This window comes from Delphinapterus leucas, chromosome 2 (genome assembly GCF_059928025.1).
Source record: "Delphinapterus leucas isolate spDelLeu-1000000601 "Yukka" chromosome 2, BTC_Dleu_Yukka2, whole genome shotgun sequence".
NCBI classification, from domain to species: Eukaryota; Metazoa; Chordata; class Mammalia; order Artiodactyla; family Monodontidae; genus Delphinapterus; species Delphinapterus leucas.
The window spans coordinates 170891985-170918106 of NC_143130.1; the positions used below are offsets into that span (position 1 = coordinate 170891985).

Sequence of the window (26122 nt, forward strand, 5' to 3'; positions counted from 1 at the left end):
GAACAGGGATCTAAGGCTAAGTCCCCAGGCCTCCAAGTCCCCCAAACCAACCGTCTCTGAATGCAAACCCTGTTGGTGACTTTCCCTTGGGGGGTGACGAGGGCTTCGTTCCTGGGCTGTGGAAGCCATGACTCAGGCTGTTGTATAAATGGCAACAAACCTCAGAGGAGGGTTGCGCTAAATGCCTTTGGTCTCAGGAACTTGATTCTGACCATCCTTAGACCACCAGTGTGGCCGGAGCCCAGGCCTTTGCTGCACAAATGGGCTGGAGGAGGACCAGAGTTTACCTGGGGCTCCAGCGTGGATCTGGAAGGCACTCACCTGGGAAAGGAACTTATAAGACTTGAACGTGGTACTGCCACTTCGTTTACCAGAGCGAAGAATTGGGGAAAGCCTCAGTGCCCATCAAGAAGAGTCTAGATAAATAAGCAATAGATCAGCAACTACAAAGGCTTAGGGAGCTCTCTGAAACTGACAAGGAGAGAAGTCCAAGACAGATCGTGGTGTGACGAAAGCAAGTTGCAGAATATGATGTAAAATGGGATGTCATTTAGATTAAAAGACACACAAAGCCTTAGGTTTCCGTATGTAGCTATAAATGTGTGTCAACGCATAGTAAGAAGCCTGGAAAGAGACACCCCAAAGTGATGACGACGTTCTCTAGGGAAAGGACTGGAATGAAGGGGGGTGATGGCTGGAGGGGGGTTTGACAAGGGGGAATTGGGATTTCTCTGTGGAGTTTGAATTGCTTACAGCAAAAATATAATTATGTTCTTCTTGAATAATTAAAAGTAAATGCATAAGATAATAACAAAAAATGGCAAATCTGCTTTGTGGATAATAAACACATGGGGTGGCAGCTTGATATGTTTGATTGATTGATTCATTCATTCACTCATTCAGCCAATAAACATTAAAGAGTGTGTATCCTTTGGGACAGGCCCTGTCTAGGGGCAGGAGCTGCAGAGATGAAAGATGGAGCTTAGGATCCAATGAGGAAGGTAAATGTCAAACAAAGAATGACAGTCCAGGGTGATAAAGTCATCCTAGGAGTTGTGATGGCCCAGGGAATCACATAATCCAGCTGGCCCGCAAGTACCCTGGAATTTTATTAAGAGGTTAACATTTAGGTGGGGCTCTGCAGAATGAGTAGGAGCCCAACTTGCAGACAGGGAGAAGGGTCCCGGCAGAGGGGACAGCATGAGCAAACGCTGCAGAGCTGCAGAGCCCAGGGCCATTCTCCAGGGGGCTGGGACCCGTTTCCCCCTCCAGCTCCCTTTCTCCTGGAGCCAATGCATCTGATGGCAGTGTCCACCATGGCACCTGTATGAAGACACCAGATTCTAGTCTGACTCTGCCCTCTCAGTCACATAATCTCTCTGATCCTGTTTCTTGTCTGGAAAAGGGCAGAAATCGGGGGTGGGAGGAAGGTGATAATTCCTGTCAAATTTCCAGGATTGTGATGAAGATCAAGTGGGATAATGGTTGGAAAAGCATTTCATAAACACCAATATTATTTAGATTCCAGTCTTGCTTCTAGAAGCTGAGCTAGTTGCCTAAACAGAAAAATTAAATGAAAGAAGGAGAAGCTGAATATGCCCCTCTCATATCCCCAGACCCCCATTAACCAGGGACAGGCAAAACCATTTCAGGCCGTCTCCTTCCTGAGAGGTTAGGGATGCAGGGGAGAAGGGGTGGGGGTGAGGCAGGGAGGGCACAGCCTCGTCACAGCCATGTGTCGTGAGGACAGCTGTCCTTTCCAGCCAGCCTGTGTTGGGGCCAGGCCAGGCTCAGGCCCAGCTATGAAGTCACCAAATAAGATTTTCTTTGCTCTCAGGCTTGGCTCTTTTCCATTTTTTTTACATCTTGCCAAGGAAACCAACTCTTGGAAGATTCTGCACTCTTTCCATCCTACAGAGGGGAGTTCTGGTCTTCCTTTTGGGGGTACCCAAGGGCCCCCATGCTGACAGGGCCATGGTCATCTCTGGACTTCGATGGCTCGGGATGTGAGCGGAAGCGCCACTCAGAGCCCCCAGGGCCCTCTGACTTTCTCAGGGATCAGAGCTGTGAGGTGAAGGGAGATGGCGCAATCAGCAACGGGGACAGGGATGGTGATGGAGGCTCCAAGGCTCTGCTGAGCTTGTACAGCGTAGCTCACTGCGGATTTCCATCCAGAACCTCAGACCAAGGAGTGGTCCATAAAAGCTGGCAACAGAGCTGTCATCCCAGAATGAAATCCACAGTGCTTGCGTGTAACTGCCCCTCACATACAGCGTTGGCCTGAGAAACCCAGGTTTATCATTTGTCGAGCAAAAATCAGAAGGCAGTTTAGGGAAAATCTATGGTAAGCTAGAGCCTTGTCTGTTGAATCCAGCTTGAGGTACGAGGGAGCAGTGTGGATGGTGGGATCTTGGGATGAAGATCTGGATACCTGGGATCCTAGCTCATGGGCTGAGGGGGTGGGAGTGGGGTACAGACATGTAACAAAGCAGATATGAATGCTGCGGTGGCAGAAGCATTCAAGGGTCCCCAAGGCCATGCTTAGGTTTAGGGTTAGGACTCACATGACTCAGAGAGCTATTTTATTCATGGTTATGGTTTACAACAGTGAAAGGACACAGATGAATGGGTTAAGAGGTACAGGGTAGAGTCAGGAGAGACCAGGCACGAGCTTCCACTTGTCCTCTCCCAACAGAGTCCTACAGACAGAGCTAATTCATGTAGCAACGTGTGGCAACCAAAGATGCTCACCTGAGCTTTGGTGTCCGTATCAGTTGTGTGGGCATGGCTGACCTTAGTCTCCAGCGCCTCCAGAGGCCAAACTGGTACCCCGTGGCCCAAAGCCCCCAGCATAAATCACATTGTTTGTGTAGACTACCTGGCATGGCCCAAAGACACTCTCATCAGGAAGAATATTTCAAGGGTGAACGGGTTATCTCCCAGGAGCTGGTCCAAGGCCACACCTCTCAGGGTGTGGACAACCCTGATCTGCTGCAAGTCAGCCTTTGCCAGCAGAACTCAGAGCCTGATTTCTTTTCCCTGCTGGGTAAGACTGGGTGGAGAGAGAGGGCAGGAGAGAAGCTGGCCCGGCTGGGCCACAGCTGGCAGGAGAAAACTGCTTACCCAGACCTGCGGCTGCATTAGCCCAAGGGAGGATTGAGAGCAAGAAAGCACTCGGGAGGACCAAAGCGCCTCCATTCAGGGAGGGATGTTCAACTGGGTCAAATGTTGTTATAAAGATGCTGTGTAAGAAGAAGGACAACCAGGACGGGGCTGAGGTGGATGGCACAGCTAGCCATCCTTGGCCCCTGGCATGGCCACTGTTGCATGTGAGCTGATCTCCAACCCAGAGAAAAAAGCAAGCTGGGGTAGCTCCTCAGACAACTAGGAATAAAATCAGGAGGGAGGCTTGGGCTCACATGCGAAAGAATTTACTAACGACCAGAACTTCCAAAGGTAGGCAGAACTGCCTTGGCTGGTAGTGAGCTCCCTGTCACTGGAGCATGCAAACAGAGGCTGGGCGGCCACCTGTCAGCGATGCTGTGGAAATAATTCTCGCTCTGGGAGGAAGAATGAACTCAGACGAACCACTCCTCCTACTCTTTCCCCAGGTGACTGCACTTGGGCTGGGGCATTAACCACATTTTATACGTTCAAAACTCCCCAATTTTAAATTCCAACCAAGACCACTCTCCTTAGCTCCAGTATCAAGTCAGTTTTCCCATCGAATGTCCAGTACTATCTACAGCATGTCTGATACAAAGTGGGTGTTCAGTAACTATTTTTGAACAATTGGATGAACAGAAGTCCCACCCCCACCCCACTTCTCTTTTCCACTGGTTTTGTACCATCAGCACCACTTTGGGCAAACAGCTTTCCTCTTGCGAACCATGACCCATGACGCTTATACCAGCTGTGCCAGCTTCATCCTTCTCCACTCCATACCTCCACCCAACTGCTGGGACCCCCAGGGGCATAGACCAGGCATTCTATGTTGCTTGCCGTCATCCAGTGCCCTGCCACTGCGCACGAACCACCTTGTTGTGTGTTTGCCTTCTCCCAATACTGGGAGTTTCTGGAGGTAGTGATTGTACCTGATTTGTCATTGCATACCCAAGGGCCAGCCCAGGCACTGGCATAGAGCAGGTGCTCAGAACCCCAGTGTGGCATCAAACTGCAGCATTCCCAGCTCTGACCTTAGCTCAGATGAGCTGCGGCTGGCTGCCCCTCCCCGTGCCTTCTGCCAGTAGAGCATGTATTAAATTAATGAACTTGCTTTTCCAGTGCTAGGAAATCTATTTCACTTTAATGAAATCCAATTAGTGCCTTCGCTGTGGAGCCCTGGCCCTTTCAGACTAAAGATGCCAAACTAGGGGACACCTCTTCCTGTAACCCAGATGTGCCTTCCCCGTCCCCATCTTCCTTCCAGGAACAGCATTGCCAACAACTATTTCTCAGCTTCTTTTATCCAAAAATACACATCTGCTTCCTACATTTCTCTATCTCATGATTCTATGAGTGTTACTCTGCAGAGTAACATGGGGAGGGTATTCTTTCACTTATACATCTAGTCACCCACCTTCTCATTCTTGCACTTATTCATTCTCCGATCTGCCCACATATTCATCCATTCATCCACCCTTCTGTCTGAACATTCATTCATTTACCCACCTGCTCTCCCAAAGACGTATCTACCCAATCATCCAACCCACCCAAGTATCTACCCAGCTATCCACCCATCATTCCACCCATGCATCCACACATCCACGCATCCACCCCCCCATCCATCCATCCATCCATGCATCCATCCATCCATCCACGCATCCATCCATCCACCACCCATCCATCCACGCACCCATCTATTCACCCAGCTATCCATTCACCCATCTATCCATGCCCCCATCCATCCCCCATCCCCCCAGCTATCCATGTACTCATCCACCCATGCACCCATCCATTCACCCATCCATCCACCCATCTACCCATTCACCCATCTATCCATGCATCCATCCACCCATGCACCCATCCATTCACCCATCCATCACCCACCCATCCATCCACCCACCTATCCATGCACCCATCCATTCACTCATCCATCACCCACCCATCCATCCACCCATCCACCTATGCACCCATCCATTCACCTATCTATCCATGAACCCACCCATTCACCCATCTATCACCCACACATCCATCCACCCAACTATCCATTCACCCATCTAACCATGCCCCCATCCATCCCCCCATCCCCCCAGCTATCCATGCACTCATCCACCCATGCACCCATCCATTCACCCATCCATCCACCCATCTACCCATTCACCCATCTATCCATGCACCCATCCACCCATGCACCCATCCATCCACCCATCTATCCATGCACCCATCCATTCACCCACCCATCCATCCACCCATCCACCCATGCACCCATCCATTCACCCATCCATCACCCACACATCCATTCACCCATCTATCCAAGCACTCACCCATTCACCCATCCATCACCCACACATCCAACCCCCCATCCATCCATGCACCCATCCATACATGCAAACATAGCCAACAGACGTTTCCTTGAGCACCTACTTTATATGAAGTCCTTTGCCTGGCCCTAGGGAAAGAAGATGAACAAGATTCAGTTACTCCCCTGGAGAAGCTTCCAGTCTAGCAAGAAAAAAGGAACACACAATGTTCTGCTCTTGCATTAATGAGCTCTTACCTTAGGAGAATCTGGTGTAAAATACCAGCCCAACTACTCAGTGGCTCAAATTGCTTAACGTCTGTGTGCCTCCGTTTTCTCGTTGCAAGTGGTGCCCGCCTCATGCGTAACGGGATGATTAAATGAGATACTCATGTAACGTGATTAGTGGGAATCCCTGTATGCATTAAGTGATCAACAACTGATCGCTAATATTATTCTTCAAAATATCGTTACCATGATCATTATTGATATTCCCCCATACATTATTGATATTCCCCCATACATTAATGATATTCCCCCATACATTATTGATATTCCCCCATACATTAATGATATTCCCCCATACATTATTGATATTCCCCGATACATTAATGATATTCCCCCATACATTATTGATACTCCCCCATACATTAATGATATTCCCCCATATATTATTGATATTCCCCCATACATTATTGATATTCCCCCATACATTATTGATATTCTCCCATACATTAATGATATTACCCCATACATTATTGATATTCCCCCATACATTAATGATATTCCCCCATACATTATTGATATTCCCCCATACATTATTGATATTCCCCCTTACATTAATGATATTCCCCCATACATTATTGATATTCCCCCATACATTAATGATATTCCCCCATACATTATTGATATTCCCCATACATTATTGATATTCCCCCATACATTAATGATATTCCCCCATACATTATTGATATTCCCCGATACATTAATTATATTCCCCCATACATTATTGATATTCCCCCATACATTAATGATATTCCCCCATACATTATTGATATTCCCCCATACATTATTGATATTCCCCCATACGTTATTGATATTCCCCCATACATTAATGATATTCCCCCATACATTATTGATATTCCCCCATACATTAATGATATTCCCCCATACATTATTGATATTCCCCGATACATTAATGATATTCCCCCATACATTATTGATACTCCCCCACACATTAATGATATTCCCCCATATATTATTGATATTCCCCCATACATTATTGATATTCCCCCACACATTATTGATATTCCCTGATACATTAATGATATTCCCCCATACATTATTGATATTCCCCCATACATTATTGATATTCCCCCATACATTATTGATATTCCCCCATACATTAATGATATTCCCCCATACATTATTGATATTCCCCCATACATTAATGATGATATTCCCCCACACATTAATGATGATATTCCCCCATACATTATTGATATTCCCCCATACATTATTGATATTCCCCCACACATTATTGATATTCCCCCATACGTTAATGATATTCCCCCATACATTAATGATATTCCCCCATACATTATTGATATTCCCCGATACATTAATGATATTCCCCCATACATTAATGATATTCCCCCATACATTATTGATATTCCCCGATACATTAATGATATTCCCCCATACATTATTGATACTCCCCCATACATTAATGATATTCCCCCATATATTATTGATATTCCCCCATACATTATTGATATTCCCCCATACATTATTGATATTCCCCCATACATTATTGATATTCCCCCATACATTAATGATATTCCCCCATACATTATTGATATTCCCCCATACATTAATGATATTCCCCCATACATTATTGATACTCCCCCATACATTAATGATATTCCCCCATATATTATTGATATTCCCCCATACATTATTGATATTCCTCCATACATTATTGATATTCCCCCATACATTAATGATATTCCCCCATACATTATTGATATTCCCCCATACATTGTTGATATTCTCCCATACATTAATGATATTCCCCCATACATTATTGATATTCCCCCATACATTATTGATATTCCCCCATACATTATTGATATTCCCCCATACATTAATGATATTCCCCCATACATTATTGATATTCCCCCATACATTAATGATGATATTCCCCCACACATTAATGATGATATTCCCCCATACATTATTGATATTCCCCCATACATTATTGATATTCCCCCACACATTATTGATATTCCCCCATACGTTAATGATATTCCCCCATACATTAATGATATTCCCCCATACATTATTGATATTCCCCCATACATTATTGATATTCCCCCATACATTAATGATATTCCCCCATACATTAATGATATTCCCCCATACATTATTGATATTCCCCCATACATTATTGATATTCCTCCATACATTATTGATATTCCCCCATACATTAATGATATTCCCCCATACATTATTGATATTCCCCCATACATTGTTGATATTCTCCCATACATTAATGATATTCCCCCATACATTATTGATATTCCTCCATACATTATTGATATTCCCCATACATTATTGATATTCGCCCATACGTTAATGATATTCCCCCATACATTAATGATATTCCCCCATACATTATTGATATTCCCCCATACATTAATTATATTCCCCCATACATTATTGATATTCCCCCATACGTTAATGATATTCCCCCATACATTATTGATATTCCCCCATACATTAATGATGATATTCCCCCATACATTAATGATGATATTCCCCCATACATTATTGATATTCCCCCATACATTAATGATATTCCCCCATACATTATTGATATTCCCCCATACATTATTGATATTCCCCCATACATTAATTATATTCCCCCATACATTATTGATATTCCCCCATACGTTAATGATATTCCCCCATACATTATTGATATTCCCCCATACATTAATGATGATATTCCCCCATACATTAATGATGATATTCCCCCATACATTATTGATATTCCCCCATACATTAATGATATTCCCCCATACATTATTGATATTCCCCCATACATTATTGATACATTATTGATAAGATTTGATTACTTAGGCATTTAATTATTACTTTATACACTCAATGAGTATTTATTGAGTATATGCTGCATATCCCAGCCTGTGCTAAGCCCTGTGCCCTTCAGGAGTTTAGAATCTTATTGTGTATGCAAGACAGATACACTTGAAATAGTTCCGTAGTAATAATAACCGCAGAAATGTTTGCAATAATAATGACAGCTAATATTTATTGAGAGCTTATTATGTGCTGGGTGCTGTTCCAAGCATTTTCTCTATATGAACTCATTTCATGCTTATAACAACTCTGAGACAGGTCATGGTATTTTTCCCATTTTACAGATTAGAAAATCAGGACAATATCGCAGAGCTGATAAGTAGAGGAGGTGGGATTTGAACCACTGTCAACAAAAGGGGGCTCACCCAGAATGCACTGCTGGAATGTGCAGAGGGAGAAATTCCTGCCAGCAAGCTGCTTGGAGAAGGCGGCCAGGTGCAGATGGAACGTCCTTCTGGAGACAAGCATTTAGCACAGCCCTTCCCCAGATGTGGGCCGTGGACTGGCTGCAACAGATTCAGCTGTTCCTGAAACTCAACCAGACCCTCTGAATGAAAATCACTGGGCGGGGCCTAGGAATCTGCATTTTAGGCACAACCTCCCACTTACCAAATCTTGAAAACCACGGCTCTGGTGTTGAAAGCAGAGGCTCGTCCCCAGCTTCACTACCTACTCCCTGCGGGATGTCAGGCACATCACTTAGCCCCTCTGGGAGTCAGTTTCCCCTCTGGGAAGTGGGGATAGTAATATTTGCCTCTTGGCCCACAGCGGCTCCCAGGGTGGTGGAAGGGAGGTCAAGGGCAAGTGTGGGTGCTTTCAGAGTCTGAGGACCTCTTGTGGGCTTTGTGTTAGATCCATCGGGCTCCCCCTGGGTTTCCAGGCCTTCAAGGTACCTGTAGAAACGTCAGCACTGACCCTTCCTCACTGGGTGACTTGCCTGATGCCTCGGTTCTCCTGGGAACCTTCTTCCAGGACGAGCGGCAGAGTGCTTGGGATCTGACGGGAGCTCATTGCCCTCGCCACACCCCAGCCCAGACGGCATCAGTGGTGGCTCCCCTCCCACATGGCTAGGAAAGCTTTCTCACCCCTCCCAGCTTGTGAGTAGCAGACAGGGTGTTTTAGGACGCAGCCCTTGCTTCTGCCGGGTGAATGATGAGGTCGCCCCAGAAAGAGGGCTCTCTTGGGGCGGGGGTGGGGACATGACCTGGGGTCACCGTAACAGCTGAGAGATGGAAATTCATCTGTCAGTGCGCCTGTCACCTTGACTGTCACTGTGACGGAACAGCACAGAGATCTGCCAGGCGCTCCTGGTGGCCTGTTTATTGTCTTTTTGAAGAAGATGGTGTCACCTTGGCAGCCAAGGGCAGCGTTAGCCTGGTATCTGGCCCAGCAAGAGCACCCACGTGGTGGCGTTCTGAGATTTGGATTAGCCTGGGTTTGGGAACCAGAGTCACAGCCAGTGACACGGGCATCAGGGCTGCAGCAAGGGAGGGGAGGCCTGCATGGTGTGGCAGGGGCTGGGGGCACTGGAGAAATGCCACCAAGCCTAAGCCCGAGGCGCCAGGGGGGTGGAGCGACTGGGGATCCCCAGATCCCAGGGGGTCTCTGGGGAGGGCACATCCACATCCACATGTGTGGAGGGTGCTGACTTTAAAAAAATGCACAGTGTGAGAGTTGTGAGTTAACTTTTATTTGGGGCAAAATGAGGAATATGACCCGGGAGACGGCATTTCAGATAGCTCTGAGAAACTGCTCCAAAGAGGTGGGGGGAAGGTCAGTATATATGTGATTCTGGTGAAGGGGGAGTGCATGCAATCAGACACATATTTTTTTGCAGGTTTCTGCTAATCTCGTGAAGGTTTCTGCTAGTCACAAGAAGCAGACATCATCACCATGAAGGGTTTTAGTGCTTTTCTAGATATGAGGAGATAGAGGAATTGAGCTCATAAAATCGTCTCCTGAAAATATCTAACTATCTGGAGGCCTGTTCTGCTAGTTCTTCCCAGAGCACAGAGGGCCTCATCTCTGCCCTCCACCCTGAACTCCTCTCAGGGGGTGTTGAAAGCCAGCAGCTGCAACAGCTCATGGTTTAATCCTTGTAGAGCTCGATGGCAAGTGCCCATGGCAAGTGACAGCTTATAGCTGACAAGGGGGTCCACAGCAGGCTCTCAGGGGTGCCTGAGGAGCCCTATGTGTGAGGAAGACTTCAGTCCCAACCCTCATGCCTTTCAAGAATAAAGGCCCCTTCCGATCTCAATGGGAGTTTCTCACACTGACGATGTCTAACAGGGAGGTGTATTAGTTCCCGGGGCTGCAGTACCAGAGCATCACAGGCTGCGCGGCTTAACAACAGAAATGCATTATCTCACAGCTCTGGAGGCCAGAAATCTGGAATCAGGTTATCAGCAGGCCTGGTTCTTCTGAGGCTGTGAGGGAGAATCTGCTCCAGGCCACCCCCGCCTCCTGGGGATTTGCTGGCAATCTTTGGGGATCCTTGTCTGTAGAATCAACACGGAGATTGAGTCTCCACCTTCAGCACATGGTGTTCTCTCTGTGTGCGTGTCTGTGTCCAAATGACCCCTTTCCACAAGGATAAAGGTGACTTCGCCGGCATTTGTCCTGGGCACAAGCGGACAAGTAAACATTTACACCACTCCCCCATCCACTTAAATACCAGGTAGCCTAGACTTGAGGTGGCTGACAACTGCAGGGATGAGTAATTCATGCTCCTCAGGGGCTTCAATTATGCAGAAGCACCGCTCCTTCTAGAGGTGGAGATATTTAGAGCAGGCCCTCCCACTGCTAGTCTGCGAGCTTTGGCCTCTGTGGCGGTGTCCTGTCACCTGGGAGTCTCTCGAGAGTGGGACTTTGCCATCCTCCCTGAGGTCAGCCTGGCCCTGGGTGACCCCTGCCTACAGGCTGGCTGTGGAGACCCTCTTAGCGTAGGTTAGGTTAGCCTAGGTTTGAGACGTGGCAAAGTCAGAATTATCGTTACAGGTTGGGGGGAGCATTTACTGACCTGAGGAATCAGCTGGGACTCTGCTCAGAGCTCAGCAGGGTGCAAGGAAGCTCATCCAACAATAGAAATAAGAAGGTCTGGGTGGGTTCAAGCCTTCTTCCTGCTGTGTGGTCTCGGGTAGGTCATTTAACCTCTCTGATCCTCTGTTTTCTCAGCTGGAATATTGGGGTAATGTGAACCATTGCCGTGTAGGGAGGGTCAGTGGAGATGACAATGTGAAGACATGTGATAATGTACAAAGAGTTCAAGTTCTAAAGGATTTGGCAAAACAAAACATTCAATAGGCAAAAAGTGAGCAAAGGATTCTAATATTTTAAAATTCTTTTTTTTTTTTTTTTTAACGGTACGCAGGCCTCTCACTGTTGTGGCCTCTCCCGTTGCGGAGCACAGGCTCCGGACGCGCAGGCTCAGCGGCCATGGCTCACGGGCCCAGCCGCTCCGCAGCATGTGGGATCTTCCCGGACCGGGGCATGAACCCGTGTCCCCTGCATCGGCAGGTGGACTCTCAACCACTGCGCCACCAGGGAAGCCCTTAAAATTCATTTTTTAAAAACTTTTCCTGTGTGTATATATGGAAAGAGAGAGAGACTGAGAGGGCTGCTTACTTTTCAGAAGGCCTCTCACCTGAGTAATCTTGTTCTGACACCTACAAGAGCTCTGGAGGGAAGGAGGAACAGGGATGATTTATCCCTATTACACAGCTGAGGGAAGTGAGGCTCGGAGCTGCCTTGTGACTTGCTCCAACTAGAGAACGCTTTGGCTTGGATTTGGGGTCACATGACATCTTGGTGGGTAGGGAGGGCAGGACGGAGGAGAGATGGTACAAATGCCTACTGGGCACTTCCTCGGCCCTGGGGTGAGTGCCAGGGCCTGGCTATGCCACTGGATGAGACCCATTCTTGCCCTCAGGAGGCTCACAGTCAAAGGCAGAGACAAAGAGAAGGCAGAAGTAACTATGGGCTCCCCAGGAAAGAACAGGGACCGGGGACTCGGGCCTGGGTGTCCTCAGGCCCACAGAGCCAGGCCTGGCCTCTGGAGGGCACTGGGACTGTCTGGGGAAGGCACAGCAACGGGTTATAGGCACAAACTGGATTGATCCCAGGGCTACCTGGGTGGCAGCCCCTGCCCACTGAAAGGGTAGGGGCTGGAGAGGAAAAATGGCACCCAGAATTCCTTCTCGGCACATTAGGATCAGGCAGGATCTCTTTCCCCTGAAATCCTCCCCATCCCTCAAGGCCAGCCAGTGCTCTCTCCTCCATGCATCCTACCTGGATTCCCTCTGCTGGCAGGACCCATCCTTCCTCTAATTCCCACGGCACGATACCTGTGCCTCTCTTTGGCTGGAATTCCATCAGGCCATGCCATTGTCCCCTGTCAGTCCCTAAGCCAGGAGGGCAGTCACCTGTGACGTAGCTTCTCTTCATCTGAACCTCCGGAAAAGGGGGCAGCCAACATTTGTTGAGTTCATGACACTTGACCATATGATCATCTGGTTTAATCCCCAGAGCAATGTCCCTTTGGCAGCTGTGGTGATGTTGTCACTGGTCATAGCCCAGACTTTGAAATCATTCTTGGGTTAAACCTCAGATCCAGGGCTCCTACGGTGGGTGGACTTGCACTAGTGCCGGAGCCTCTCAGAGCTCGGTTCTCCTCAACTGCAGGCCGGGACATCACACTTGGGCCTCACGGTAACTATTACTGTTACCGAAACTGGGCTCAGAACAGGTGGTAATAAATGTATATTCAATGAATGGACACACAAAAGTGCAAATGTTCCTTGGCCTTGAGCAAACTTTTTGCAACTGGAAGGAGGCAGATGTCAGGGGAAACGATGATGCAAATTGGAATTCAGATGGTGCTAAACCGCTAGGCTTGGTGAAGGCGGCTGCGAAGTCATCCTCTTCTCATTTAAAGTGAGTTATATAGGTCCATCCACCTCACTACAAATAACTCAATTTCGTTGCTTTTTATGACTGAGTAATATTCCATTGTATATATGTGCCACATCTTCTTTATCCATTCATCCAATGATGGATCTAGAGTCTGTCATACAGAGTGAAGTAAGTCAGAAAGAGAAAGACAAATACCGTATGCTAACACATATATATGGAATCTAAGAAAAAAAAATGTCATGAAGAACCTAGGGGTAAGACGGGAATAAAGACGCAGACCTACTAGAGAATGGACTTGAGGATATGGGGAGGGGGAAGGGTAAGCTGTGACAAAGTGAGAGAGTGGCATGGACATATATACACTACCAAACGTAAAATAGATAGCTAGTGGGAAGCAGCCTCATAGGACAGGGAGATCAGCTCGGTGCTTTGTGACCACCCAGAGGGGTGGGATAGGGAGGGTGGGAGGGAGGGAGACGCAGGAGGGAGGAGATATGGGGACATATGTATATGTATGGCTGATTCACTTTGTTATGAAGCAGAAACTGGCACACCATTGTAAAGCAATTATACTCCAATAAAGATGTAAAACAACAACAACAGCAACAATAATAAAAATGACAACAATAAAGAAAAAACAGTGAGTTATAATTCTCCAGCAAACAGGGAACAGGGCACTTTGCTTTAGCGGAGAAATGGAACCTGGTTGGCCAGGCAAGGCCAGCAGAGCATCCCTACCTCTTGTGCCCTGATTGCGTCCCCGGGGTCGTCAGTACCAGAAGGAGAAGGCGGGCAGACCCCCGAGGGTCCAGGAGGAGCTGATGGGGGCCTAGCCCAGTGCCAGGTCCCAGGGGAAAACCAGGAATCTCTGCTCTGGGTGCTGTGAGGAGGGGGACTTACGGGCACACCCCTTCCCTGCCCAATTCTATCAGAAGGTGACCAGGATGAACAGAATCGAGTCGGGGAGAGGGCCTCCCTCATTGACAATAAAGAATGCCAACCCTAACAGTGAAATTTTGAAAAGGCTTTTGGGCACGAGGCCTGAAGGAAAGAGGTTAAATACTTTTCAGCACGATAACGATCAGGGAGAGTGGAGTGGCGGTTGGGAGTAGGTGACGGGATGCAAAATCCTTCCTAAGAAGGAAAGAACTGTCTTTCCTCCAATTGGAAAAGACTAGACTTTAAAGTAAACTCAAGATGCGTCTTGGGAAAGGAGGGTTATCCGTGAGGGACCCTCCTCCACCTGAGGTGAGGAGACTGGCCCCTGGGTCGGGGAGAGACACCCATTCACCCTCATGCCTGGTCCATCCTCCCCCCTGCCCTGGGAGCCTGTGTGATGCTCCAGGGAAAAATGTTTGGGGTCTCTTCTGCTCTAGGGATGGTGTGAACAAGCCCCTGATCAGCAGAGATTGCCCACTGGGGGAGGAAACCTGGGGGGGAGCCCAGCTGTGACGGTCCTGCTAGCAAGCCCACCAGGCCAGGATGAATTACTGGGGGTCAGCGCTGGAGGGGGTGTCTGAGATTGCCCCCAAACTGGGAGACTGAGAAACCTCCATTCCCAATGTCTGGTCCAGACCCGCCAGCCAGGGTCACAGGGGACCCAGGACAGCTCCCAGGGTTTCTGAGGCCCCTGCCCAGGACACACCTGCCTAATTGCTTCTTCCCCTCTCTGCAGGAACCTCTGGGAAGGAGGTGCCCGATGGGGAGTGGAGAAGGGTCCACTGCGGGCTGGCAACTAGCTTCGGTTGGATCACAGCCACAAGTTTTGAGCACCTGCTGTGTGCCAGGCCCTGGGAAGGGACCAGACTGTGCTGCGATCGAAGCCCAGAGGAGAGTCTAATGCAGCAGGGGTGGGGTGTGTTTGGGGGCACTGGGGGGGAGTCAGGATGGAGGTGACCCTCTTCCTCCCCCACAGGGTCAGTTGCTAATTCCTGAGCCTGCAGGAGGGACCCAGTCCAGACGGCAGCAACCAGACGAGGTCCCAGCAGACGCTGCTGTCAGGGGACCTCTCCCCCTGGGGCCCTGGAGTCCTGGGGTCCTGGGGTCCAGCACAGACACAGCGGAAGTTTGCTGAGTCCCTCCTGTAGAATGATGCACGTTACCTAGGCTTCCAGGGCTACTTGCCTGCATCGGGGAGTGTCCTCAGGGCAAAGGAACGGAGCCCTGATGGGGTAATCTTGTGCAGGGGCAGAAAGCATCAGGCAGCCAGGTTCCAGTCCCGTCTCCCCTTTCCTCACTCTGTGACCTTGAGCTGACTCCTGAGCCTCAGTTTCCCCAAGGTCGGCCTGAGCTGGTGGATTTAGCTGGGTCCAACCCAAGCCTTTAAAAAGAGCGCTTCAGGGTCAGGGCATCTTTGCCCTCTTCCAGGCCCCTCAGGGATTCATTTGCATTCTTGGAATAAAAATGTGACTGTACTCCATGCTCAGCTGCACATTTAAATGCTTATGCGAGGTTTATTTTGGAGAAGTACCTCTTGGGACTGCTGGCTGGGCTGGCGCCACCGCCTCCCCTGGGTGAGGCAATCAGCCCCCCGCTGAGGCTGGAGCCCACAAGGGGCCGAGCCTCCAGACTTGGGGGAGGCACTGTCCAATGAGAGCCTCACCCCAGGGGCTGTCGCGAGGCTGTTGGGAAATGTCTCATTTTTATATGTAAATAAATCCTTTCCAGAGATTGCTCTGATCACAGCAGCCTGCTGCTAAAATGTTTTAAGTGTGTCCTTTGCCACCGTAAACTTTGTTAAGCATCATTATCAAGTTCGGTTGTTTTCCTCTGCTGATTTCACAGAGATCGCCCCCTCCCGCGGCTCTAGCCTGTTCTGTCTTTGTACCCCGGCTGCATACCTCTGGGGACGGGGACCAAGCCACCCATTCCATAGTAGGGCACCCTGACTGACGGAAGAGTGAGCTGGAATGGAAATTCTCTTCCTGTAGCTGTCATTTCTGCACCCTGAGCCACGTCTTGCTCTGGCCTCTCAGAACCAGCTTTTGCCCCCTTGGCCACCCTCCATGTATGGGACCAGGCTCCTACCTCCTTTCAAGGCCTTTCATGTCCTCCATCATTTGGTTGTGGCCTCTTCCTCACCCTCACCTGCTTTCCCCCCTTACTTCCTAGGCTCTGAAGCTGTCTATCCCTCAAATACACAAAGCACAGTTCCACCTTGGGCTTTTGCACATGCGGTTCCCTGTGCCAGGACACTCTTTGCAGGTTTCCTTCTCAAGGATCCCTCCTCAAATGTCGCTTCCTCAGAGCAGCCCTCCCTGGCCATCCTCGGTAAAGTGGCCCCTAACCCCATCACTCTTTATCATCTTATCCTATGTCATTTCCTTCAGAGCAGGTACCATGGTTTAACTATAACACAGTGCAATGTTTACCTAGTCACACGTTGCTTGCTGTCTACCCAATCAGAATGTGCGTCTTCCGCCAGGGATGGGTCTTTATCTTGTTCCCACTATAATCTTGGGTCTAGCACACGGGAGATGCCCAATAAATGCTTGTTCCAGGAATGCAGTGCCGTGTCCTCAGAGTCTCCTTGCTGCTGGTTCCTCAATGGTCACTTGCAAAAAGTGGGTTCAGGGCCCTCATATCCACAGCCGCCTCTCTGGACATGTTTCCCTTTGTCTATATCACAGATGTCCAGACTCACTTAGCAGGAGCAGCTGTTCTCCAAACAAAATCTTAGTGGCAGGCCCACGATATAAAACAGATAAACAGGAAGGTAATCTGGCTGAAGTGAGGGAGGAAAGCAGGGTACCCCTGCTCCCAGTGTGCCCCACCAGGCACCTCCAGAGATATCTGGTTCTGCCTGCCCATACTCATGCCCTCTTTGGTAACAAGTCCTGATTCTCCTCCGGGGACCCACCCTTACCCATTCTCAGGCAGCGATTCCGTGCACCAGACCTGGTCAATCAGCCAGTGCCACACTCTGGTTGCAGTGATTGGCGCTGGAAAGGCACGTGACCTGTGTTGGTCCAGAGTCCAGCGCTGGAACTTTTCCTAGAAGCACCGAATAAGAAGTCTGCTCTTCGTTCTGGGGTTGCTGGGCAGGTTGAGTGAAAGCCAGAATCTGTGGGCATCCACAGAAGAGAGCCTTCTTGATAAAGCCAAATCAGAGGATAGCAGACTCGGGAGATGGAGAGAAAGTAAGCAAGGACTAATGACATTGTTTGGACTCCTGGATCCGGCTGTACCTGCAACCCTGCACTTTACAGTTACCTGAGCTGATAGATTTCCTACTTTGCTTAAGCCTGTTTCAACTGGGTTTTCTCTCACTTAACAACTGAAGGAACCCTGACTGTTCCATTAGGGTTCACGGAGCAAGGTTTAAGAACCACTGTTCTATATCATCCTTCAAGTCAGGCAGAATGCATCGGGTGTTTTAATTTCTGCTAGTATGTTCTCACGGATATAATAATACCAATAATAACTACCAGTTCTGCAGCAGTTTTCGGCTTTCATCAAGTTTTCAGAACAGTGTGAAAAAAATAACTGTTTCTGCCTGTAGATGAGGAAACTGAAGCTCAGCGCGGTTGAGGGACCTGCACAGTCCCCTGATGAATAAAGCACAGACATGCCTCTGCAAGGGGTTTTTAGAAGTTATGACCAATAAGAAAGAAATTGATTTATATTGATACTTTAATTACATAAAGAGCTCACATAAATTGGCAAACTAAACAAATAAAAAAAACAATCTTCCAGTAAATAAATGAGCAATAGAAAATTCTCTAAAGAAGTGATTTAAAAAATAAATTAAAAAAATGAAAAAAGTATACAGGCTCACTAGTATTTTAAGAAATTCAAAGGGAAACAGGAAAATACTATGTTTCTCATTTTTTTAAATGTGTGAATATGAAAGCAAAACAAACAAGCACTGAATGCTGTCCCGGATGTAGAAAGATTGATGCTCTTCCATGACAATCCTTTTGAAAAGAATTTGGCAAAAGCATGTTTAAAACAGGGCTTGGAGGGCTTGCCTGGTGGCACAGTGGTTGAGAGTCCGCCTGCCGATGAAGGGGACACGGGTTCGTGCCCCGGTCCGGGAAGATCCCACATGCCGCGGAGCGGCTGGGCCCGTGAGCCATGGCCGCTGGGCCCGCGCATCCGGAGCCTGTGCTCCGCAACGGGAGAGGGCACAGCAGTGAGAGGCCCGCGTACGACAAAAACAAAAAACAAAAAAACAAAAACAGGGGTTGGCAAATGTTTTCTGAAAACGGCTAGATAATAAATATTTTCAGCTAATTGAACCAGATGGTATCTGTCGCAACTACTCAATCTGCCATTGTAGTGCAAAGCAGCCATAGGGACTTCCCTGGTGGTCCAGTGGTTAAGAATCTGCCTTCCAAAGCAAGGGGTGCGGGTTTGATCCCTGGTCGGGGAACTAAGATCTCACATGCTGAAGGGCAACTAAGCCCATGCACCGCAACTACTGAGCCCTTGTACCACAACTAGAGAGAAGCCCATACGCTGCAACGAAGATCCTGCATGCTGCAACTAAGACCTGATGCAGCCAAATAAATATTTTTTTTAATAAAAGCACCCATAGATGTGGGCAATGCTGTGTTCCAATAAAACTTTATTTATAAGAACAGGTGATGGGCTGGATTTGCCCCAGGGGCCGTGGTTTGCCAATCCCTAGTTTTAAACATTTATTCTTGAATTATTAAAATGATGGTCGTAAAAACATGTACTTACAAGGAAACATACTTTGAATATAAAGTTAAATGAAAAATAGCAAGTTATCCAATTGTGTATAATCATAACCATGCAAAGAAAACCCATAGACAAATATGAGAGAAAGCAAATATACCTGAATTAGTTAGCTATGGCTACATAGAAATCTAAATTTTAGGAGCTTAAACCAACCATCTCCCAAGACCATGGGTTGGCTGGGCTCTTCTGTTGATCTGGGCCAGTCTTAGCTGTTTCCAGAGGTTTAACTGGGACTGGCACGTCTGAACTGGCCAGAAGGATGGCTCATCTCTGCTGCATGTGGTTGCCTCTCCTCCAGCAGGTCAGCGCAGGCACGGTCACCTAGGGGTGCTGACAGCAGTCAGACAGCAAAGAAAAAAAAGCTTATTTCTTTTTATTACTGAATAATATGTCATTTTTTTTAGATGTACTGCAGTTTATATATTCATTCGTCTTTTGAAGGACATCTTGGTTGCTTCCAGTTTTGGTGAATTAGGAATGAAGTTGCTATAAACATTTGTGTGTGGGTTTTTGTGTGAGCATAAATTTTCAACTCCTTTGGGTAAATACCAAGGAGTGAGAATGCTTAATCGTATGGTAAGAATACTTTTAGTTTTGTAAGAAACCACCAAGCTGTCTTTCAAAGTGGCTGTGTCATTTTGCATTCCCACCTGTTGTCCCACATCCTCGTCAGCATTGGATGTCCATATTCCAGATTTTGGCCATTCTAAGAGGTGTGTAGCTGTATCATTGTTGTTTTAATTTGCATTTCCCTAATGCCATATGATGTTGAACATATTTTCATATGCTTCTTTGCTACCTGTTTCTCTTCTTTGGAGAGATGCCTGTTCAGATCTTCTGTTCATTTTTAAATTGGGTTGTTTTGTTTTCTTACCGTTAAGTTTTAAGGGTTCTTTATGTATAATGTATATGAGTCCTTTATCAGATATATGTTTTGCAAATATTTTCTCCCAGTCTGTAGCTAACCTTTTCATTCTCTTGACTGTTTTTTCATTTTAATTAAGTCCAAGTTACCAATTTTTCTTTCATGGATTGTGCTTTTGGTGACATACCTATAAACTCACTGCCAAACCCAAGGTCACCTATGTTATCTTCTAGAAGTTTTATTGTCTTATATTTTACATTAAGATCTCTTGTGAGTTCATTTTTATAAAAAGCAAAAGGTCATTATCTAGATCCTTTTGTGTTTTTTGTTTTGCTTTCTTTTGGTGGGGGGTGGTGGTGGTGAGTGGATGTCCAGTTATTCTAGCATCATTTGTTGAAGAGATCATCTTTTCTCCATTTTATCACCTTTGCTCCTTTGTCAAAGATCATTTGACTATACATGTATGGGTCTGTTTCTGGGCTCTTTATTCTGTTCCTTTGATCTACTTGTCTATTTTTTCATCAATACTACACTGTCTTGATTACTGTAGGTTTAAAATAAGTCTTGAAGTTGAGTAGTTGAGTCAGCCCTCTGACTTTGTTCTTTTTCAGTGCTGTGTTGGCTGTTCTGGGTCTTTTATCTTTCCAAATAAACTTTAGAACCAGTTCGGTGATTTCTAAAAAATAACTTGCTGGGATTTTGATTGGGATTTCATTGAATGTATAGATCAAGTTACGTAAATGTACCTTTTTATAAATGTATAGTTGATGCTGGCAGGTGAAAGTCATAATATAGATTCCATTGCCCACACATGCACATGAACATCTGCAGATTGCAGGCAGTGGCTTGGAAAAAAAATCCTAGGGACAATGGCAGCATTGCCAGTGCCCACAGTGGGCCAGAACCGACACCATGTGGACAAACACGGACGTTATGACTCCAAGGCAAAGGTGGGCTCTGGGTGTGGAGAAGTTCTGAGAATGCCTTAATTGACTTATTTTGCTTATATTTTCCTTTTAATGTATGCAGAAGGGTGATACATGATTTAAAAAAACTCTAAGTCTAAACAAGTCTAAAGTAGTTATTTCAATAAATGTGAAATAAGAAATGTTAAGGTGACAGGGAAGTGTCATAATTTATGGGTCTCCTTTGTGTCATCGTTATGACAGAGGTTCATTCTTTCTTAGAGGGAAATAGAAATAATAGTGCACCTTAAAGTTGATGTCCCTAGATTCTACGATGTACAGTAAAGGGTTGTATCTGTCAGCATCCCGGGAGAAATCCCGTAGCATGAGTAGCATATGTGGAAGAGGTCATGAGTTTAATAGAGGGGATATTTACAAAGTTGTGGGCAGGGCTAAGGGAAATCAACAAGGGTGGTGCAGCTTCTTGGGTTGGCCATGCCTGGGAGCCTGAGGGGCAAGAAGGAGAAGTTACCAAAACCTGGAGAGACTGTAGGATAGGACGGCCTGACTCGTGCTGCCATCTTTGCAGGAAAGAGCAAGGGGAATGAACACCCCCGCCTCTCTCTCTGGTACCCCGATCCTATGCTCATGCCTACCGTTGTGGGACCCCACTGAGAAGCAGAGGCAAGAAGTCATTGAGGGCTTCCCTGGTGGCACAGTGGTTGAGAATCTGCCTGCCGATGCAGGGGACATGGGTTCGTGCCCCGGTCCGGGAGGATCCCACGTGCCGCGGAGCGGCTGGGCCCGTGAGCCATGGCTGCTGGGTCTGCGCGTCCAGAGCCTGTGCTCCGCAACGGGAGAGGCCACAACAGTGAGAGGCCCACATACGGCAAAAAAAAAAAAAAAAAAAAAAGAAGTCATTGAAATGCACCCAGCGATTCCCCTGCTGGACACAGAAGTGTGTGGAGAGTGGGCGTGGTTCTGGAGGGGCAAATGGAAATCATCCCGCAGAGGGTGGGCCAGTGTTCCAGTGGGCTGCTCTTTTTTTGTTTGTTTTTAGTTTTTACTTTATTGTATGAAGTTTAAAAGTTTCTGAGTTCTGTTTGTTTTTTTTACTTTTTGCAAATAATCTTTAAGGAAAAAGTTGAGCTTGTTTTCACAAACTTACTTTTTCTTTCCACATTGAAGTATAGTTGATTTACGTTATGTTAATTACTGCTGTACAGCAAAGTGATTCAGTTATACATTATATATACATCCTTTTCTAAAAAAATATTCTTTTCCATTATTGTTTATCTGTGGGCTGCTTTGAATTCCATCTGCTGCTCTCACCATGGCGCCCTGTGCTGAGGTCCCACAGGCAGACGCTTGACCAGGTGCACGGGAGCCTTGAGCCCCATCGCTGTCGAGAAGGCCCGCTAGCTCTCCTGCACCCTCTGTGGGCTGTGCTGCTCCCACCCTGTACACAGCGTGGCCAAGGTCCAGCCTCAGGAGCCTCCTCCCTCCCCTCTCCTGGCCCAGCACCTGACATACAACATGGGACTCCGTGGGGAGAAATGAAATGTCAGCTTTGGGGCTGAAACTCGGCTCAGGGCTGGCAGACATCAGCTCACGGGCTGGGCGATGGATAGCTGGAACTCAGATTGCGGGCTGTGTATAGTTTATAAGGTGAGTTGTGCATATTTCAGTCTTGGCCCAAACACCTGCTTGCCCGAGTGACTTGTCAGGCAAAGTCTGTTCTGATTTAGCGCTCTGGACCTGCCAACTTGATCCTGGAAGCTAACTCTGCTGTTTGCCAAATCCACCTCAGATACGGGATCAAAGGATCTGTGCGCGTCAGAGCTGTGTCATCATTCCAGGGCTCCCTGTCACTGGACAGACCAGGAAACTGAGGCCCAGAAAGGGAAGATGCTGGCCCCAGGCCACAGCGTGTGGGGTGGAACAAAGAACCTGGGGGTTGGAGTCTGCTGCCTGCGTTCAAGATCTAGCTGTGGGATCTTGGATAAGTCACCTAATCTTCCTGTCCTCAGTTTCCTACTCTGGGGCTGAGAATAATACCAAGCTCATTGGTTGTGAGACTCACATGAGCTCTGAGCCAGGCGGGCTGTGAGCAATTTTGGGCAATGCTGGTTCATGTCCATGTCCCCTGTGAGCAAGCCCAGAGTGGGCCTTAGTGTTTGTTGAGTGACTTACTGAGCGTGGAAAGGGTTTTACAGACTGTAAAGTGTGAAGGACATGCTACTCATTATGTTAATTGGTGCTGTGTAATGAGGTCGAGTTTCTGCAGAGAAGTGAATCTCACCAACCCTACCCGTGGGCTTGAAGGTCTCCGAAATGAATGTCCTGTTTGCTCTTCTCAGCGGCAAATCCAGAGGTTTCACTCATGGGATTTAAAGGAGATACTGACGGTTTGAACAAGAGCCACCCAGCTGTCAGGTGCTGCGGTAGCAACTGCTCAGCCTGGACCTTTAATGCTGGCCTGGCAGCCAAGGCGGTCAGGAAGCCCTGGGTCATGGCCACAGCCCGGAGGGAGCAGCTGACACAGGGAGTGTGTCCCCGGGGTTCCCAGGAATATGTGGGTTGGACTGACCCCAGCAGAGGGTCTGCTCTGCAGTGTGTGGGCCCATGGAAAAGTCTCAGCTCCCAGGACTGGCAGGGAGTGGCCAAGAGAGGCCATGTGGCCCTGTCGGTGCTGAGGTGGTCACGACCGTGGCAGGGCTGCTGCCAGTTCCACAGAGAAAAGTGAATTCTGGCAATGGGAACACAGAAGCTGAACGAGGCCTCAGAGACCCGCTTGTCCCAGTTACTTTGTGGAGAAAGGGTCAGAGGCCCAGAAAAGGGAAGGTCTTGCCATGTAACACAGCAGGTCAGCCTTGAACTCAGGTCCACGGTTTCCTGAGTCAGGGCTTTTCCTAGTCTCTCCAATCACATTAGAGAATAGTTTCCAGGCTCCCGGGAGTAGGCATTGCAGGTGTTCTGTGTGGAGCATGTCCATGGAACAGCCAGGATGCTCTCAGCAGAGTGGCTGCTGTGCATGGCTCCCTCCTACTCTAGTCTAAAGAGATGGCAGTGCCTGGAGTTGTGCAGTGTGTAGCCTGTGCAGCTGTACACAGCAGCCCTGGCTGGTCTCGCACAATATACACTCTTGTGACAGTGTGTAGGGTATGTCCAGAAGTGGCCCATTTGTAGTGTAGGTGTCTCCATCATTCTTGCTAGCTGGTGTTTTCCTTAAGGCATAGGGATATACTCTAATTAGACAACTCAGGAAGGTCCACACTATAAGGGCCTTTGAGGCCATGTCATCCACCCTTTTTTTTTTTGTTTTTTTTTATCCTAAATAATAAGGAAACTAAGGCTGAGAGGAGAGAAGGAATTTGCCTATGATCACACAGTGAGTTGGTCCCAATTACTCTTTAGCAACTCCTCTGCAGACCCCTCTGTGGCCTTGGACATTTCCGTGAGCCTGCCCTTGGTCTCACTCACTTGGAGTCCACCCATGTCCCCTGCACTCCTGGATGCGTGCCCACCTCTGCATCCTCTCCTCTTCCAGCTGCTCTGTGCGCCACTGCGGAGGGAGTTTTCCTACCATCTCTCCTGCTCCTCTTGTCAATCCTTCCTCCTCTCTCTGCTCCAGATTCATCTTCCTAAGGGGCCATCCTGGAGCTGGGCTCACCAAGCCACAAACTCTCAGGGCCCCTCACACCCAGATGTTGTCAGCTGTCGGGTGCCCTGCCCCCTGCCCCCTCCTTCTTCCCTCTGGCCCGTCTTGTTGCTCTGTGGTCCTCAGCCCATCCATTCCTGCTGTGGACCAGCATCCCGTAGATGTCACAACCGAAACGTCTCCCATCTCTGCTGTCACTTCCGCTGCTCTGGCTCCCCACTGCTCCTTCTATCTGGCCTCCTTGTCCCTCAGTCCATGCCCTCAAGGAGATGAGAAGCCTTCAGAGGTCCTTGTGGGTTTCTGTGTAAAATCTGAGCATCCCAGCATGGATTAGGAGCCCTTCCAGGTCCAGCCCCACCCCAGAGCTCTCCCACCCATTGCCCGTCTTCTGCTCCCTTCTCTCCAGCCTTTTCCAAATACATGTGGTTCTCATTAGGCTTTGGCAGTCCCCTGTCCCTTTGCACATGTGCTCTCATTTCCTGGAGCATCCTCTCACCTCCTTGAAGACTCAGATCAAGAGTCCCCTCTACCTAATGTCATCCCTTAACACCCCCCTCCCCACCCAGTGATGTATAATGCTCAAAGCACAGAGACTCTCCATCTTTTCCACTGCCCCAAGGCAGTCTCAGCAGGACACATGCCTGTGGGTTGGACCCAGCTCTCTGCAGGGTCATGCTAAATCTACCCCAGAACATTCTGGAAAATGTGTCTTGCGTGAGAGTGATGTTTGTATAGGAATAACTTGAAATCTGCTTTCATTTGTTGAGTCCATCACGGACAAGTGCTGGGCTTTTGGCAGTGGTTAGTAAGAGTTGCCTTGCCTCGCACCTCATAGCAGATCACAGCGTCCCAGCGTGTATCCTGTCCCACTGCAAGGTCACCACTTCCCAGGCAGGGCTATAACAGTTTACACGTCTGCCTCCTGCCATACTGAGAGTGGGGCTGTGCAGGGTGTCATGGTGACCCTTCTTCTGCCCTGGGGGAAGACAGCTCTGGTGCACGGGGCCAGCTCTGGGCCAGGGCTGAGGGTCGGGACACCTCCCTTGTGAGTATTCTGTGTCGAGCCATATTCACCTCCACCGCTTGCCTGTGAGGAGGCAGGACCCTCACGGACGGATTTGCCTGCTCCAGACTCTCTGCATCTGACTCTGGGTCCCAGGCTGTGCTTATCAACAAGCTCCCAGAGGATCTGACTATGGTCTGGAATTTGGGAACTTTGGGGCTGCCATTCCCACAGGGCTCCACATCCATTATTGTCATAATAACTCTGAGTCACGTGGCTATTAGCACACCTGTTCACAGGTGGGTGAGGGAGGCTCAGAGAGGGAAGGTAATGTGCTCGGGTCCCCTGTGCTTCTGCACCCCCCGAAAATTTAAGATCTGAACTTTCAGTGTTCTGTCGATTGAATTTACAATGAGGGGAGAGGGTGGGGACCAACGCTGAGCACTCT

General features: G+C 48.1%; 1 protein-coding gene across 1 annotated transcript; it reads left to right on the forward strand.

Moving 5' to 3' along the window:
• The first annotated feature begins 1960 nt into the window (after nucleotides 1–1960).
• Nucleotides 1961–5615, forward strand: LOC149750354 (uncharacterized). The gene is made up of 2 exons (XM_089906282.1): nucleotides 1961–2149; nucleotides 4572–5615. Exons 1-2 carry the CDS (start codon nucleotides 1961–1963, stop codon nucleotides 5613–5615), a joined length of 1233 nt encoding a protein of 410 aa, XP_089762408.1.
• Nucleotides 5616–26122: the final 20507 nt, after the last annotated feature.

What these genes read in the sequence shown, in the direction of transcription:
- LOC149750354 (XM_089906282.1), top strand. Translation starts at nt 1,961, where the DNA reads ATGCTGACAGGGCCATGGTCATCTCTGGACTTCGATGGCTCGGGATGT. An exon ending in CTCTGCTGAGCTTGTACAGC is followed by an intron (nt 2,150 to 4,571) that starts GTAGCTCACTGC and finishes TTATACATCTAG; the next exon opens with TCACCCACCTTCTCATTCTT.